We start from the raw sequence: 19,788 nt of genomic DNA on the forward strand, positions 1-19,788 counted from the left end.
CCTAATGTTTACCATTTTATTATTATACATGACCTTCAGAGAGGCCGGGAACACCAATTGAGCAGAAGCGCCCAACTTCCTAAAGGACTCCAGCCGCCTTCCAAACTCCCATTGCTTCTCAAGTGTGACCCTACATAGATCAGACCTGATGAGGAAAGTAAACCCCTTACCAGGTAGGGACTTCTGTTTAAGAGCTGCATTCAGTATCTGCTCTTTGAGAGTGTATGTAAGGAAATTAACAAGGATTTTACGCGGCTTTTGCCTTTGCGGGTTCTGTTTGAAGGGTTCCCTATGGACCCTCTGAATGTCGGTTGCTAGCTGCTCCAGGGATTGACCCAGACATAAACCTTCCTTCAAAAGGCAAACAATAAACTGCTTAACATCCGTCCCCTCAGATCCCTCCGGAACATTAAGAATACGAATGTTACATCTTCTTGCGTTATTTTCTAAAACCTCCATCCTGTCCAACAAGGCCTGATCATCTCTCTTAAGTTTAGTAATGTCCTCTTCTGTCTTAACTAGATGTACCGACATTATAGCTAGTTTTTCCTCCAAGACTTCTGTCCTTGTCGACAGCCCATCGATCTTATTATCCAATGACTGGCAGTAATCGCGAATCTCCTTCTGCATAACTGAGGATTGCTCGAACCCCTTTTTTATGTCCTGAGACAAGGCAGTGAGCATCGCAAATAAGGTGGCTGCCGAGATGTTTTCTGGTGTTGCTTCTTCACAAGATGGAATGGAAGGTACAAGAACAGGGACAGATGTTGCCAAGGATAGCTCAAGAGACGGCTCCAATACAGTAGCCCCCCCAGTGGCCTGCGTGATGGATTCAAGAGCACAGGAATCGGAGTGGGTAAGACCACCTTCACTAGCTGCTGCAACGTCGCTCCTCATGTTAGAACTAATAGTTGTTGCCCGGCCTCCCGTCATTTCACAAGACAAAACTCCACTCTTGGGTATAATAATAGGTGGCGAAGGTACGGGGATTCCAGGAGCAACTGAGACAGCTGGCGCTACCTCCCTTACAGTCATCACGGAGTCACCAGGAACCGAAAGGGTTGGCACAACAACTAAAGATGGGGGGGTTGAGAGAGATGATGGAGTTAAAGTAGGGGAAATCAGTTGAGCAGAATCATTTGGTGTGGTCATTGCCTTGGATTCCACAAGGCGCAAGACCTGTGGAACAACTTTGAAGTATGACCGAAGAGATGGTGTAATTTTAGATGTATCCTCGGCTCCAGCAACGGGATTACGTGTTACTTTCCCTCTGGTGTCCTTTGATTTCACCTCCTTGGATAAATAGGAGGAGGTTCTCTTACCAAATTGGGGTGGAATAACGGCACCGGATGAATTAGAGCCGATAACAACCCCCCTCGTAGGCACTCTAGCCTGCTCCTTACCTCGTCCTCGACCAGATTTCCCACCTCTCCCCTTACCTCTGGACGTTTGATAGTGTTGGTGCAAACCTTCAGAATCTTTTAATACCCCACACTGAGGTAAGACTGAGGCTGATTCCTGTGTGCTTGTGTCGCTGTAACCACCCGCTTCCGTCGTAACCGCTTCAGTATTCTCAGCTGTAACCTGAGAAAAGTCTTCCAAATGGTGAACAAGGCTGTCTCCAACACACACAGCACGCACCAAACTGCGCGCTCTCCTGCCGCGCCGCAGCTCCAGGGCGGCTGAGGACCAGGACCATGACCACCGAACCAGTGAACAGCCGACGGAAGAGGAAGAACCGCGGCAGCCAGGAGTATCAGCTGCACCTCCAAGAGTACCAAGGGCGTCACCAGCAGGGATTTTGCTACCGGAGCTGCAAGGCATAGAGAGAAGACAGATCCGCACCAAAGGGAGGAATTAGGACCCAGCAGCAATCGGGCGGCAGGCAGTCAGCAGACCGCAGCCACCGCACGTAGCACACAGAGGAAAACCAGCAAACCCAGCAAGACTCCGAGGAAACTGCCAAAACCGAGGGCACAGACACAGGCACAAAACACCGGTAAGAGATTCAAAACACTGAATTAATGTCCGCCATCGGCAGCCATCGGTAACTCAGATGGGAAAATCAAGGGAGCCAGGGGAAGCGAAGAAACGGGAGCCCGAACTCACGGAGCACCACGGCAGATCAGCCGTCTGCCGCCATGTTCTCCCAACACCTAGGACAGACCCATGATCACATTTCTTATGCACTTTAGATTCCAGATCATCTACAGTAGGGGAATAATTTAAATGAGGAAACAAAACAAAAAGGAATGACTAAATGAGTCCCATGATAAACGAAGCAAAACCTAATCACAATTTTGAGGCTTTATTTCGACAATTGTCATAAAAGCACAAAAAACATATACAACATACATCACAAAACAGTATCAAGAAAACATTTACACTAGGACAATATTAAAAATAGTATTAAATTCCAATAAAGCTCCAAGACAATGATAAAACCATAATAAAAATTATAAAACTCACGTTACAGCATATGTAAGATATCAATATTTAAATTTGACCAACAGCAGAGTATTTTAAGGTACAAGTGTGAATGACCCATGACCATCCCAAAAACTTGGCGACAGCAATAGCTATATTAGGACCACAATCGGAACCCAAAATTCTTAAAGCAGACGTACCGCTCCGTGTGCCCAGGGAAGAGCAAACTGATCTCAGCCATTTACGGCGCGGAACCACGTATAGCGGACATACAAAAAATATGTGAGGGATGGTTTCGTCCTCAACCCTGCAATAGTGGCACTTGCTACTTGTGGATAAATCCCATTTACGTGTGAAAAATTTGGTGGGGAGGGAGCCTATCCTGAATTGGAAATATAATTTCCGATCTAGTGGCTTCTCTATTAGGTCCCAGAACAACTCACAAACGGGCCTGGGTTTAAAGTCCAAGAACCGGCCTGACAAACTATTGACTGTGACCACATTAGATGATGACAAAAATAACATTTCCCAATATTTTTGCTTTAATTCCAACTTGGTAGGGAAGGCAGAGTTCTCTGGGAAATCCCAGAGACACAACAGATCAAGTTTGGCGAGTATGGTTCTAATCTCTTTAAGCCAGCCTATTTTGTGAAAGCGGTCCAGAGCAATCACATCTTTTAAACCCTGTACAAAATGTGAGAGCTCCGGGGTGGACCATAGTCGCCTCCAGTATAAAAGTGGACGTAGCTTTGCCATATCCTCAATTTTCTTCCTGCCTAGATCTAAGCGAAGTGGGGTCATCGGTGTGCTTTGAGGAACCCCAACTAGGCAGCGAAGAAACTTATTCTCTGCCAGGGCTAAACGTCTTAGGTCGCTAAATCCCCATAACTCAGCTCCATATAGAGCTGAGCTCACCACTATGATGTTATAAATTTCTAGGGCCACGGTTACAGGTTTAGTAAGCGACGTTTTGTGTTTCATCAGCAGGGCACCTATATGCTGATGATGTTTTCGAACTGTAAGGTTCAGATGATTTTTCCAGCCCATATCCTTTTGGAGGGAAATGCCTAAATACGTGAAAGTATCCACCTGTTCCAAAGTCACGTTATTTAATAGTATCCTTCCCTTAAAAGACTTATGCTGATTAAGTGACAGAAACTTAGTTTTTGAGGTGTTAATCTCAAGTCCTCTCTGGGTGCAGAAATCGCTAAAAGCGTTCACAGCCTTTTGTAGCCCGCTCGGGGTCCTGGAGATAATCAATGTGTCGTCCGCAAACATGAAGACTGGGACACGAGTTCCCGCCAGGATGGGGGCATCAGATGGCGTTCGGGAGAGGTGCTCTACCACCCCGTTGATGTACAGCGAGAATAGGGTGGGGGCCAACACACATCCCTGTCAACCTCCACGCTCGACTGGGAAGGTGTCAGTAACCTCGCCCTGTGACCCCCATCTAATCCTGGCAAATTTGTCCTCATGTAAGCGGACGAGTATGGTTAGCAATTCCTGCTCAATCCCCATGTCCCCTAGCACTCCCCATAGTTTTCCACGTGGGACTAAATCAAACGCCGACTTAAGGTCAACGAAGACAGCATATAATGAACCTTCCCCCAAGACCACGGTTCTCCAGTAAATTGTAAGAAACCGGAAAACCTGGTCTATGGTGCTGATGCAGGAACGGAACCCAGCTTGGAATGGAGATAACATTTTTGCTTGTTCCGCCCACATTTGAACTTTATTTAGCACCAAGCGGCCCACTACCTTCTGTATGGAATCTATAAGGCTAATGGGCCTATAATTACTTGGGAGAGATTTATCTCCCTTCTTGAATACGGGGATGATCTCCGCTCCCTTCCAAGATGGTGGTACTAGGGACCCATTGGCCACTGCGTTGGCCAAAAAGGCAATATACTGGCTCCAAGTTGATCTGTCACTTAGGAAGACATCAGCTGGAATGCCATCCATTCCAGGAGCCTTCCCTCCCAACACACAATCGAGAGCTGTATCTACATCCTTGGGGGAAAACACCGTGCCTCGGTAAAATTTAACCCCTTCGGTGCTCATGACGGAACGGTTCCGTCATGAGCCACGGTTGAGCTGTGCTCATGACGGAACCGTTCCGTCATGACCACGCCCGCGCAACAAACCGTCAGCACAGCGGCGGAATTTGCGCAGCATGGAAGGGGTTAAAAGGAGTCAAAAATGGAACTTCTCCCAAAGGGCCACTAGCATATTGGGGTTTAAAGAAGGCAAGCCATTGTGTCTGTGCTACATTGTTTTGGGGCTTATCTGGGCACCCACCCCGATCCCAGTTAACAATGTTCCAAAATTGTTTGGAATCTTTTGCTACACAGGCTCTTCTTAAGCCCTGCGACTTGTCATTGTCCCATTCTCTTTTTGCCACTCTTTGCTCCCGCCTGTAGGAATCTCTGGCCTCCCTTACCCAGGAGTGATCTTTAGATTTAAGCGCTTCACACAGTGAGAAACCCTTATTATCGCCAGGGATACCTAGAGATTTGGTAGACAGGTCCGTGATAATGGCCTCCTCCATCCTTGCCTCCGAGGAACAGACGGAGCATAGGTCCTTGATCGTTCCCCCAGTTGAAACGTCTATTGTCGTTCCCTCCCCAACAGCACCTACCTTGGGCAGGCGCACAAGAAGGGGGGGTCTGTTACCAGCCACGAAAAAGCAACAACTGGGAAAGGTCTCTAAAGTTGGGCCGGCTCCTTCATCATGGCCCGAGGTTCTATCTAAAAAACTCTGGGCAAGTATCAAAGAGAAAATGGACTCTATTATGGCCCCTTGGATTAGCAGACTGGACTCTCTAGTTGATACGGTTACAGTGCTAGAACAAAAGATTAACCGCATTTTTCCATCTGCTCAACCCTTTATAGATCCTTTGGTTACTTCTAGTGCCCCTGAACAGCCGGTGTTGCTAGGGGCTACATCGACCACGGAGCCTTCTCTTACCACGGAGCCTTCTCTTACCAGCAACGCCCCATTTTTACCACCTATAGTGAGCTGTTCCAGCGACGTCCCAGAACCTAACTGTCCTGTTCGAGAACATAATCCCCCAAATGTTCTTGCCGCTAATTTAGTCTCCACAAATATTGCTCCACAACCCGATACTGGGATCTTCCGCGAACCAATTCCAGGAAAAAGGTTCACACTAGTAAAGGAAGCCTCGCCCCTGGTTCTTGTCCTCGCTAATGTCCCTCCCCTGAGACCAGACCAAATAGAGTCATCAACCACCCTGATGGACAAAGCCTTACATTGGTTAACTAACAATATGAACATTAATGAACGGGGTGGTTTTCAACTAGCTAAAGAGATCATCATGGCCAGACGTGTTCCATGGGTGGGCGTTGGCGTGAAGAAGTTCAAAGGGGATTGTATTGTTGTTAACTTTTCTAGTGTGAATGTGCTCCCTAATATACTTGCTAACTTGTTGCCCCCCCAGAAGAGGCCCCCTGGTATAATTCCTTTAACGTTGGGTTTCTTTCAATCTAGTTCCTTAAGGACAAACATAAGCTTTAAGCTTCCTTGTATACAGAATGGTCTGCCATACAGGAGGATATTACCAAGGTATGCTAGTGAACTTAGTTTAGATAATAGATTCACAGCTCTCACTTATCTGGAGGAGTGCGATTGACCCAGGGAGGTTGGCAGGGTGCTAGTATTGGATCCCCCTGTAAGAACTTCACAGACCAAAGTTCTGTTAAAAAACCCACCTAGTAGTAGTTCTTCACCCATCCTTCTATTGGATAATAGGAACTTAGTCTCATTAATACACTCGGGTCATAATTCAGGTCGTGAGATTACTAGTCCCCCCATGCTAGTAAGTGAAAATCCTTCCCCCACTAATACTAGTGGAGAAGGTAAATTGTCTGTATTATCCTGGAACATTGCAGGTATTGGGCAAAAATTTGTGTCTGAGGACTGGGGTAATTTTATAGACAAATACGATATCTGTCTGTTACAAGAGACTTGGGCAGTGGATCCCGTTTTCCGGGTGGGGTATCTTAATTTTTACATCCCCGCCATTAAAAAAAGTCAAGGGCGACCCGCTGGTGGCCTGGTGGTATGGGTCCGCCAAAACCTATGCTGTGACATTGTTTCCATCCAATCCTCGAATAGTGACATCCTAGCTATCAAACTCACCTGGCCTCATGGGCTAACACTGGCCATATTTAATGTTTATGCTAGAGGCTGTAGGGGTGGTCAGAGGTAGTAGCCGCCTTAGATACCCAGCTGGATGCCCTCCCTGACACTATTTCATCAATTGTGGGGGGAGATTTCAACACCACTTTTGAACCACTAGGGGTCGAGGAGCAGGAGATAGCAGCGGAGCAGGATTTGACATGTGGCATCCCAAAGCTTGAGATCCCAGCCGCCAAAAGATGGACTGATGCTGCCATCCAACTAAAAGTATTGTGTCTAGAAAGAGGCCTTAGAGCTGCTAATGGGCGCACTAGATCGGACCCATTGGGAGCTAACACTTTTGATAACGGACGCAGTTGCAGCCGGATCGACTACCTACTGGTAAACTTAAGACTTTGGCGGTACCTAGAGGATATGGAGATTGTATGGCGTATGGAAAACGATCACAACCCTCTCTGTTCGGGTTTCTTAATATTACCCACGGAGAGGGTAGTGAACTCGACAGAGGGTCTCATATCATGTAACCTGGTACTATCTAAATACAAGCGCCAATTAAAATGGAACAAGATTTGCGAACACCCTATAAAGCTGGCCGCTCTTAAAACAGAGGTTGCGAAACAAATGGCCTTTATAGGGTCTAGAGCCACTAGTCCAGATTTCCCATCAATTATGTCAAAAAAAAAAAAACTAATCACCAAATTGTCTGCTCTTCTAAAACCAACTACAGTTACTCTGGAACCCTGTTCGGACAAACAGGGAGGGAAGCTTCATACAAGAGAGTCCAAAACTTCGAACCACATTTTCACAAATGTACTGATGACTCCTCATCGATATTCTTGCCTGCGGGGTCATGCTGCCTGCTTCTAAAATAAAACTATATTCCAACCTCCTCAAAGTACTGAATCTGTTCTCACCCCAGGGTGTTGGGTACAGTGTCCAGGCCAAAAAACTTGGCTAGCTCCCAGTCACCCTCATGTTGCTCTTTAAAATATTTGGCTGTGCTGTATGTTGTGTCATTATTTATGATAGCTTGCTAATGCTCAAGGATACGCTTTTTCACTGGAAAAATGGTAGATCCCATATACCGCTTTCTGCACAGGCAAACAATGGTATATATGACATAATATGTATTACAAGTGATAAACTTAGTTATCTTCCATGTTTGTATACCTGTTAGTGTCACCTGCTCCACGTTGTTACTGAATTTGCAGGCTTTACAACGACTGCAGGTTTTAAAACCCTTCCATCGGTAGCCACATGCCCTCCTTGGGTTGTCATCTGCTTTTTGGGGGGATTCATACAAAGTCCATCTTCTACTGATCTGGTTAGCTCATTTATTAGCCATACTTAGATGTTTCTCTGAATATCCTCTAGATCTAAATCTCTTTTTCATTTGTTCATGGAATTCAGTGTAATCTTTCTCTGAGCTGCAATTATCTATACAGGCTACGCCATCTGAAATAGGTAGCGTGAATTCTGGGGGCATGGATAACCAAATTGCAGTAAGTACATTTTCCTTCTAAATCCACACATGGTAGGGATTTTTGATGGGGAGACGAGCCACAAGACGGGCCAGAGAGAAGAGAGGTCATAAGAAGTACATGTGATGCCCCCAAACATCCTGTATGTTTAAAAGTCGGTCGCTTTGGAACCAGTGGTGGAAGAGGTCTCTCAACTGGTTGAAATGTTCATAAATCTATCATGCTCATTATTAAGACCACCCATCCAATCTCATGCGAGACAACCCATCACGTGGAATTTTGCTAGTTGATTTAATCTCTCAGAAACCACTATAGCCATCTTTTCTTCATAACGGATACTAAAATCTTAATGTTAGAGTTCTCATTGAGAGCTTAGATGATGGCTAACAGGTCTGTAGGGAATGTTGCCATGAACTTAAATATATCTCTAGGAATTACAGAAAACCTAGATAGAGAATATTGGCCTTATTTAAAGTTTGGCGGACAGGATACTCCATGAAAACATGGTAGACATCCCTTCTGCCGTGTTACAAGTGCCAAAGGATATAATGCATTTGTAATAGGGTGGACAGGACATCTGTCAAGTTTGTGACAGAGCCTGCCTGCCAAACTCTAAATAAGGCCTTATGTCTTTAATAAAAGCCAGTGAAGAGAATCCAGCAGCGATTTGGTATTACAGAATTTAGGAGGATTGCTTTTGAATTCCTTGGATCCGTTATAAAGGTTAATTTGGAAGTTCCAAATAAAAGAGAATCTCGTTTAGACCGGAGACAGTTAATGCATGTATGGGTTGCGGCTTAACATCTTACATTAGATTGGGGAAACATTTCCTTAAACGCCAAAGCTGGCAAAAGCAGGTAACCACCATAACTGAAATCTGATGGATAATGCTTAACTCTGCACCAAAGTGATATCCCTAATTTCTTCTAGTGTATATATGTGTAGATTCGCTACCTTCCCTTGATACAGCAGTTGGTTTAGACCATTCAGTGGTCGGATTGCATGTCTCAGTGTTACTTTTCATTAGCCTTTATCCTTCCCAAGATACTAACTGCAGAAGTGGAGTCGAAGGCGTACTGACGATGCCCTACCGGAGCTATGTTAATCTTATTTATTGCCCAACTTCTATTTCTAGTTCCTCTTATGACTACCTTCCTCTCCTATCCTGTGTGTCTGCCCAAGACGTCTCTGATCCTAAGTGGTGCTGCACTTGATACTTTAGAGAATTAGTTTTCTCTTTCTATGGAATGTGAGCTCTAGTGTAATTGAACATCACTGAAAAATTATATCTTTATCCCCTCCTTCTGTGCTTCACTGCAAGTTCATTTACAATTTACCACATCTTACCCAGTTTGCCAGTTGTATTTGACTGTACAAAAAGGGTCGTCATGTGTTGTTCAGCCTGTTTAGGATTCATCTGTATGGTCGAGTATGGAAGAGTTTACTAAACACCACGTTTCCAGCATTTATCTGCAGAGTTCAGTCCCGTGAACTGGACTGTTAGGAAGACGTTGTAGGGTTAACTATTAGTATGCAGTTCTTTGCTTGTTTCACATAACTTGGTGATCTAACCAGCTTTAGGCTGATGGTTAATTCACTCTTCATGTGCCCAGCTCCAAGAAATACCCTTTGTGTTAACATTAAGCACTCACCAGTTCCCAGTGAGCAAGTATACTACAGTCACAGTTGTCTCGCAGTGGCCCTTACTTAACGTTTTTATGCAAAATCCTATCAAAGAATTGAAGAGGCCCCAACCATACCTCTGTGAATAAATGACGGTCCACTTGCACATGCTCCTCGACTTGGTTTCACATTTGGAATGTTCATTGACATCAGCCAAGGCACCATGCAGCACGTTTTACCTTTCTTATTAGATATTTGTTTTTGGTCTGGCCACTCCAATGAACTTTAGTGATGTATCTTTTTCTCCTTGCTAATAGGAGATGTATTGTCCTTTTGAAAGAAAATGCCAGCCTTGTGTCCATTGCAGCAGTAGGATGTTTAGGTTTCTCAGAATTTTGCAAAACCGTGGAATTTAAGGCGGCCAACCTGCATATGGAAAAAAATGACTTAGGAAAAGTGACTGAAAGCAAATCACTCTTATAGCCTAGAGTTTTGCAAGTAGAGAGGTCTTCCGGACCCCATTCATCTATTTCCTGCGATACCCTAACCAATACGACAGTGCAGGTGGGTCAGTGGTTGAACACCTGTGATCAGATCTGTGTACGACTTTAACCTCAAAGGATCAAATCTTGGTGCGTCCCCTTTGCCCATCCAGACCTGATAAAATAAGTACTATAATTGTGGGCTTTACAGTGCTTCACAGCTGCAGCTTTTGGCAGAAAAATATAGAAATACTTAATTCCCTGACTCCTAATTATGCTTTCTTAGGCTTGGACTTGCACTTGGAGAGAAGTATTCTATGTAATAGTTTTACAGTGACCAAAGTAACGTGGAAAAAACAAAAAGAAACGTGGAAAGAGGTAACGTCATGGGGAGAGGTTATGGTGTTTGTGCAAGAGCGCAATAATAGGGGACAATGGTAAAAATAGAATAAACAAGCATTGGCATAGCCAATCGGGTCTCGCCTTTGGGACCTTGTGTTTAGCCATTCAACGGTTGATGTTGTTGCACCAAGGATATTGTGCTGCATAACTAAATACTTACAAGGTCCCAAAAGCGAGACCTTTTGGCTATGGACAAGTCATGAATAGATACACAGAAAATAGCGTTGTCTATACATTGTTGTTTTGAATAGTTTCAACATCAGTTGGTAAAGAGAAGCCTTTAAGTGCATAGCTGCCAAGGTTTCATATTGCTATGTGTGATATTTTCATAATTTTATTGTAATTATGAATCCGCTGCCACAGGCGTTTGCCCCAGTTTTAAAGTCTTATTAGAGTTTCTCATTGCTCAAATAGGTGTAATCACTAATATGTAAATGTTTCCCTCATCTTCATTGCTTGAATTTTGCTCGCAAAAAAGGTGTCACTTATAGTCGTTGAAATGTCACTTACAATTACACTTTAATTATGAAAATGTCACACACAGCCATCTGAAACATTGGCAGCTATGGGTATCACAAACAAACGCTCACAGAACGTACATCAGGCTTGGGTACAAAGGCATGCAGCAAGGTTAGAATGGCATGCAAGGAGTACACAGCAGGCACTTACTGGCTCTGTTGCGTCTGCAATATCTGGGCCTCTCCAAGAACAAAGGGAAAAAAAGATTTCATTTGCATTCATGAGAACAGCACCAATAAGATTCGGCATGAAGGCAAATACATTCAGAAAAAGAAACCCACGTACGAGCAGTAGCATATTGTTCTCCTCTTTGAAGCACAGCACACTGTGCCACATACGTAACCTAATTATAACAGTCTTATTTTTGTTTTACTTAACTCCGGGACAGCTCCTGATAGCACCGGTTCTTCCTGAGCAGTGAGGCGCTCATCAGGTGCAGATCGTGGCTCATTGTGCTGCTCTGCCCAGGTCTAGCTCTAATGTCTGACCAAAATCTGATTGTCCTAGTCCGTTCAACAGGGAGTACGAGTGAACTTCAGGAGTTACCTCCACCCCACGGGAAGGCTCTGGGCACCCGAGTTCCCACTTAATTAGGAGTTCGGCCCTCGGGATGCCGCAGTGTCAGCAGGACTCGTATTGAGTGCTGGCCTCGAATGATCTGCTTGTGTGAGTGACTGTTTACTAGAATGGGGTGTGATGGCTGTCGGTCACACCTCAAACACACTGCAAAGTATTGCCTCTAATGTGCCATGGTCAGGGCCACCCTCTGGTGTAAGTGGCGGGCAAGCGGGCTCTGTCTGGTGGAACGAAAGGGGGGGGGCTAGGGAATGGCCTTGGTTATAGCTCATAGAGCTATCAGATATGGGGTATGAAGCACTATGTGAAAACAAATAAACATAATTAAGTGCAGGGCCAGAGAAAAGTGGCCCGCTGAAGTATTGGACAGGGGTGAAGGCTGCAGGGGCTCAAAGGAAAAACAGAAAGCGCCGCAGTGCTTCCGAGGATGAGGGGAACCCCACAGGAATGTGTGAGAAAGGGATAGCGTCACAGTGTGTGCGGGAGGAGGCCACAGCGATGCAGTGGTGCACGGCCTAAGGAGTGTGGCCAAAGCTGTGCAGCCCGCGAGGGAAGAGAGCCACAGAAGTGCACATCACGGACAGTGCCGGCATGATGGAAACTGGTGGCCATGTCAGGAGTGGGTCCCAGTGGTGCACTGCCCATGAAAAATAGGCTGCTCTGGTGCAAATAGACACAGAAACGGTAAACAAAGAAAGTATACGGGTGGCGAACAACGCAAAGGACGCAGGGAAATAGCCATAGTGGCGCAGAGGGCATCTTCAGCATTTCTACTATCTAGAAGTGCATAGTTATTATAAAAAGCAAGCCATATATACAAAACGAGCCCTTAACTATACATTAATGACCACAGTTACAGACGCATTGCATTGCCTTGGAAGCTAACATATACCTCAGGAAGGGGCACGTGTACCCGCTCCTGTGTACTTTGTTAGGCGTTTATCACAAGGAATTAAAAACTGACTGTTCCTGGGTCGGACATTGCGCTGAGGTTCAGCACCGACGTTCTGTCATCACAGGAGTCCAAACCCACGTGAGAGGCTCTTGAAATATGTCTCCGTGCAGGGGGCGTGGCGAAGCCAGAGGTAAGGAAGTCACGGACAGCTAAGTGTTGGGCAGTATAAGGGGTGCTTCAGCGCTTAGAAGGGGGCTTGTGCTAGCGTGGGAGGCTAAACGGACACCAGGAGCAGCCAGCTAAATGGAGCAATGTCATCTTCAGCCCAGACCCGTAGAAGAATTTGAAGACCAGGCCAACATCAGCCTGGATGTCACATCTCTCGCCCGCTTTTGGGAATATTTGCCTATGCAGGAGCGTACCAAACCCCAGCGAGCGCGGGAACAGGCTTGCAGGCCACAGCGCTCCAGCAGCAGTGGAGCTCAGGTGCGTCTGTGAAAGTGAAAGCGACCGCGCTGCGTTAATTAGTAACATGATTCAGGAATGCAGCTGGCACCCTGCGCGCCGCTGCTCGCTCCCGAGACCCAAACGCCATGGGATTGAACGTTTAGAGAAAAGGCGGGACATGCGTTGAAAGCCACACGCAAAGGCCAATAGAATGTGTGGGATTTGCCAGACCCACACGGAGAAGTCCCCGGAAAGTTTGGAGTGCTTACAAGAAGCCTCCCCATTGAGCAGCGCATGCGCGCTGCGCTAGGCTCGACCTAAAAAAGGGGAGGAGGAATAAGAGCGAGAAATTTTTAAATAGGGAAGAAAAACATCATAACATTCAGCAATTTTGCAAGTAGTAACAATTTTGCCCATTGTAATAATCACAACACAGTCATATTAAATTATGCCAGTTGGCTAATCAACAGGTTGTACATCACTTGGTATCCAGTTTATCGTATTCACTATTGGGATCAAAAATGGCCTCTGAAAGTAATAGGCATATGCTCCATCATTAAGTAATAGCATTGAGAGAGAGTGAGAGAACATCATATAATTAAATTGCATTCCTTTTAAACAATTACCTTTACGCAATAAGGATAGCAAATATCATATGTCCCAGAGATTTAACAGAAAGATTATAATGGGAGTATGTTCATTGTTGTTGCTGAAGGGTTATTGCCAGCAAGAGAGAAGTTGAGCACACTTACCAGGGAATCTGGTTGTGGACATACGATCAATGGAGAGATATGGAAGTGAGACAAATTGTGAAAGACCAACGCTATGAATGGGTGGTACCCTAGGTGGCGTTTGAAAGAAGTGCCGATGGGACAACAGAGATTAAGTTAGTGCGTCCGGTAGTTAGTAGTGGGCCTAATGTTAGATTGCCTATTCTGAAAAGGACCAAGTCTCAGGGCCACATAGGGAACAGAGGGTGTAGGGCATAGAGCTGAGCAAAAGAATGAGCCATGGCGTGTCCGCAAACAGAATTATCTTGAGGTACATCCAAAGACACGTATGATCTGCGTTTTAAAATCATATTTTTTACCATTGCCCCCTATTATTGCGCCTTTGCACAAACCCCCTAACCTCTCCCCATGTTTCTTTTTTCTTTTTTCCACGTTTCTTTGGTCACCGTTCACATTCTCGGTCTTACCAAACATGATACATGCACTGAAATTTGTCAGCCTTGATAAAGCCCTCGGCCTGTCGGCCACTGGGCGAAACATGTCGGCTGTTTTTCTTCATTTTGTTTTTATGTATCTCTGGATTAAGAAATAAAACGGCAAATTATGCACTGAATAGGACTTTGGGAATCATTATAAGGGATGTTATTATTGATCATAAGGCACAGACCTCCTCCCCACCCCAGGTCAAATTTCTTCTTCCATAACAGTGGCTTTTGGGTGTAGCCATTTGGAAGGCGTGTGCCAACCACAATATTTGACTTCTTTGGCATGAACCCTAGCACTATCCACCCATTGCCTACAAAATACATATGTAGTAGTTTTACCACCAAGAAATTTTAAAAATATTAGTGAGTGCGTTTTTCTGTGTAATGTATTCATGAATTGAGCCATATAAAAACAATCGGAATCTATGTATATATTGTTAAGAGCCCAATTCTGCTCACGTTTTTGAGTCCCATTTGTTTGTCAATGGGCACAGGAACCTAAATGTGCTGTAGGACAGTGATGACCTCCTCGTTTCCACCCCTGGAATCAGGCCACCTGAATCATGAATTCATATTATCAGTAGCTCGGCTGTGTGTTTTGGTTTGGTTTATTTGTATTCTGTCGGAGAACATTTTCTCTGCTGAGGATCAAACTGAAAGAGTACTTGAAGACCTCATGTAAACAAGCATTTACAATGCAATGGTCTCGGCATTGTTAAAGTTAGAGCTATTGGCATTGCTCATGACATTATTTATGTTTTTGTTTTTAAAACATTTAAAGAAACGGCATTGTTATTTACAATGTCAATAGCTTAATCACTCTCAAATGCGAGACCTATTGCATGTGCACCCACACACAGAGCCACACACACAAAGCCACCCACACACACACAGCAACCCATACAGAGCCACTCACATAGAACAACCCACACACAAATAGAGCCGCCCACAGAGCCACCTACACACACACAGTTACCCACACACAGACAGAGGCACCACGCATAGAGCCACCTACAAAAAAGCCACCCACACAGAGCCACACACATAGAGCCTCCCACACACACACAGAGCCTCCCACACACACACAGCCACCAACACACACACAGAGCCACCCACACACACACAGAGCCACCAACACACACACAGAGCCACACACACAGAGCCACACACACACAGCCACACACACACACACACACACACAGCCACACACCCACATACAGAACCACACACACACATAGAGAGACACACACATAGATCTAGACACATACACATTGATCTTGGGAGCCAAAGCAGAAGTGGCACCCACTTCACCTCCCGTTCAAATGTTCTCAACACAAACTAAATTGTTGCTGCTAAAGATCAGGAATTTAGTTGCTGACTCACCTGGGCATTCTCCAAAATAAATTGACACCGGGACACCGAGGGTCTCACTTAACCAGGACAGGAGCATAGGGTGGGGGGGAGAGCCCAGGAGAAGGGAGAGGCCGAGAGTATGCAGCAGCGCTGAGGCGAGAGAGGGCGAGGGGACAAATCACCCAAGCGGCAGGCCGCAGATTCTCCCGGAGCAGGCCCATCCGTCAGAGCTGCGCGTCACGTCACGGTGTAGCTTCGGCCCACCATGAACACCACCATCTTTAGCCTGAGGAGAGGGAGCGAGCGCCAGGGGGAGTAGAGCGAACAGCGCTAGCCGGAGAGGACAGGGGGAGGAGACCAGAGCAGCAACCGGACACAGGGGCACCGAGGGAGCCGAGAGCAGGGGGAGGGACGAGCACCAGCCGGGCCGTGGACGGGGATGACGCCATGAACACCACCATCTTTCTCCGAGGTCAAGCAGAAATGCCCGGAGAAACGCAGCGTCCTTTTCGGATTCGGGGGCGTGTTTTTCTTTCTCTCCTCTTCCCATTGGCTGGAATGTTTACATTCCAGAGGAGAGAAAGAAACTAAAAAACACGCCCCCGAATCCGAAAAAGACGGGGCTTAAATGGACAGACCCCCCTCTCCTCCAATGGCTGGCCTCCGTTTAGGAAGCCAGCCAATGGAGAAGAGGGGCGTGTTCAAGCCCCACACTAAAACATAAGATCTCGCCGGCGAGACTGCGCAAGCGCAGCCTACACAGGCCGAGACCTAAAATCACAATAATAGTTTTAGCATACTTTCAGGCCATGGTTATGTCACTCGAACACTGCAAAAGGGGTATCTCTAGTTAGTTTATTGAGATGATTGGGAACATCTTACTTTAAATGATAATCTGCTTGTTGCGCCTACAAAGTTGACTAAATGTTTTTCTTGATTCAGAGCCTAACGATGAGAGCGGCGCTAACGTGGATGCCTCGAAAATGTGGAGGGATGACCGCGAGCAGTTCAACAAAATCGCCAGTCAGATTGTGCAGAAGTCCCTTGGCCTCTGAGAAAAGGAAGCAGAGGGAGAATGAAGAAGCGTACGTGTGACCTGCATGCACAGAGACAGACAGACGGATGCACATACAGTGTTAATACACTTCAACAGACGCCGTTGCCACAGTGCTCTGTGCTAGCACCAAAAACAAAAAACACACTTTGCTAAATCCTTCTCAGAGTTTATGTGCTTTTGCTGGGTTCCTTTCTTTTGTGTGGGGTTTTGTTTGATATGTAGTAGATTACATTCTTTAGGAATTATGTTGCCATTGAAAGGCGAGCTTCTTTCAGGCATGTAATGTGTATATTTTTCTCTTTTTTGCCATGACTGAATAGGAACATGCTAACTGTTCCTGTCCTGGAGTTAAGAGAGTAACTGCTTCCATGTTCCTCTGACCGTTACTTAAAGGGAGGTTGAGAAAGTAATATGGATTTTGGGGTTTGGTGGAGCTGGCATTCACAGCCTGTACCGGTAAGTAAGTGGAAGAAGGAACAAAAATAACAGCATACACTGCCTCTACGGGTAGTTGGAAGGACAAAAACAGCGTACACAGCCTCTTCGGGTAGGTGGAAGTCAAAAAATAACCATTGCGAAAAGTATGTTTGACTCTCTTGTAGCTTGGGCCATTTGCTGAATCAAGTTTTTGAAGGCAGCTCAGCACAGTCGCTGTTGGGGAAGGAAATACATGATGTTAGGTTTTTGGGTGGACTTAGGCGCAGGTGGCTCTGAGCACTAGTAGTAACCCGGTGCCATTTTGCTGTGGGAACATTATAGAAGTCCTGCGCACTGGTTTCTAAGTGCACAATTATCACAGAAGCGTTCATGTGTATATGTGAGCCTGTAGGTAGTGAAAGAAAGCTGTCATTTCCCATCAAGTCCCGACACTAATGAGATTAAGGTTTAAAAGAAGGCCTTTTCATACTAAGCATGTTTATTGACAGGGTAAAAACAATCATCCTCTGTGCCCCTATGTGCATACATGACATAGAGTGTGTATTTTACGGTCGGATGCGGAGCTCCTCTACTTATTGGGTTCATCTTACATAAAGTTGTGGAAAAGTGTTTATATGTAAATAGCATTATCACACTTCTGTTACTGATATTTTTGACAGTCCTTTTTTCTTCAAGCGTAACAAGCAGTTTCAGGAGATGTGTTCTGCACAAAACAACTAAAATATTGTTTGCTGCTCCTTTTTCTGTAGTCATGGTAATTCTGTTGATTTTTTATGACAAATTTGCTATATTGTCCCATTTTAATGATTTAAAAAAAAAAAATCATTGCCCTTTAATGATCGATTAAAAATAATAAGCTTGGATCTCAGTGCCTGGATACCCTCGTGGGTAATGCTATGCGCTTTATTATTCCTATTTGAATGTTCTCTATTTTCTCGTAACTGGTCACAGAATTCTTTGAAGAATTACCTGCCCCCATTTTATAAGTCAAGCTGGGATCCACTTACACACACTTTCTTGTTCTAGCCATGGCAAGCAGAAGGAACCTGTTTTGTGAAGCAATGGTGGGTAGAGAGGAAGGTAGAATTGAACCGAAGGGGGGCGGGGGCACTGGGTTCTAACAAGGCATGTGGTCTTATCTAAGAAATTCTTTATCTCACGCTCTCCCTCCAAAAACTGACATCAAATTATTGTTGTGCTACAGCAGTATGTGGTGGTGTGCATTCAATGTCCTACATTCTAGCTTCAAAAGAAGAGGCAGAGTAAGAACAAAATGCAGTTTGTCAGTTATCGAATCTTCTCACTTTTAAACAGGTATTAACCACGTCTGCTGTATGCGCTGTATTGAACCTCCGACTTTGTATTATAAGTTGCCCATTTTGTAGAACAGAAGATGGTTCTGCTGTTATACTCTGTGAGGGGCAACCGCATGACTCTTCTGCCACTGCCATGAGATACGTTTTGTGAGTCACCCCTTCTAAGCAACCAATTTCTTTTTCAAGACTGAAAAGCATGTCTTTAAAAATACATATATTTTTATTGAGAGCAAGGAGAGCAAAATAAACGGTATTGTACCTGATTAGTATTACAAAGCAAAGGTACTTCTTGAAGGCAAACGCATTCAATGTATGTAATGCACATTTTGTGGTCTATTGTTACTATGGCTGAGATCTCGCATGTCCTGTAGTTTTATGCTTCAACAGGAGTGCTTGTACACTCAACCTCACTTCTGACTGAGGTCTTTCAGAAGGAAGAACTGGGTATGGTCCCTCTAGTCTAAGTATTTTTACTCCTGTCTATTTATTCTAAGATGCTCTGCGTTTCTTTCTGGTGCAGCATAACCTCCTGTATGGAAATAAAGTGATGTAAATATAATTTCTGCTCAAGTAAAAGCATTGGTGTCATTCTTTCATTTGTTGATGGCATGTTCAGTGTAGAATGCCATGTCTTGGGCATTTGAGCTCTTTGTCCGGAATGTGGGATGTTCTGAATGAGGAAACAGGTTTGGCAGAGGGCAGTTGTACAGGATTGTAAATATAATATGTTTTACTAGTTATTACCATCGTGACTTGGTTACCCCAACAAGCCTAGATTAAGATCGCCTTCTGATCTCGTTTGATGCGCCCCCTGGCACACCACTTCTAACTTGCTTCTGGTGTATGTCATTGCACCCTGACTACACCACCTGCAGTCTAGTGGCCACTGCTGTAGCCCGTTAACAGCCCAGAGCCTCTTCCCATCTCAAATGCTGCATCACCCAGCCTGCCCTTTCTTGTATTACACTCCGTAGCTCTTCTGGGCCTTTGAGCCCTAGATCCTATGACTCAGCTGCAGCCAGGGATCATCTTTGGCCTGTAGCTCACCAGCAGACCTGTCCTAGCCCCGCAGCACACAGGTGATTCCGTGTCCGGTGCAGCTGCGCCTTCTTTTCCCCTTTGAGTTCAGGTACCACACTTACACTGCCCTTGTACCTTACTGACATCACAGATTTAATTAAACTGAAATGTTACCTAAACATTTGAAATACATTAATATAAAGGTCATTAAACTAATACATTGGAATGGGACAAGACTAGAGATGGACGGTAGTCCATTGTAAAAGCACAACGAAAGGCAGCTAACATTCTGTTGGTGCAATAAAAAAACACATTGCTTTTGTGCCAGCGCATAGAGCTTCACTTGACTGGAAACCACATACGGAAACAACTCGCCG

The 19,788-nt window shown here is 45.2% G+C and overlaps 1 protein-coding gene across 1 annotated transcript in view; it reads left to right on the plus strand.

Moving 5' to 3' along the window:
• The window catches only part of UBE2G2 (ubiquitin conjugating enzyme E2 G2), a 369,248-nt gene extending 350,281 nt beyond the window's left edge, over positions 1-18,967 (plus strand). The window contains exon 6 of the mRNA XM_085648640.1: positions 16,523-18,967. Within this exon, the coding sequence (XP_085504766.1) occupies positions 16,523-16,635 (113 nt within the window). The 3' untranslated portion in view covers positions 16,636-18,967. The remainder of the gene's footprint in view (positions 1-16,522) is intronic.
• Positions 18,968-19,788: the final 821 nt, after the last annotated feature.

The sequence above is a fragment of the Triturus cristatus genome, chromosome 3_2 (assembly GCF_964204655.1).
Source record: "Triturus cristatus chromosome 3_2, aTriCri1.1, whole genome shotgun sequence".
NCBI classification, from domain to species: domain Eukaryota; kingdom Metazoa; phylum Chordata; class Amphibia; order Caudata; family Salamandridae; genus Triturus; species Triturus cristatus.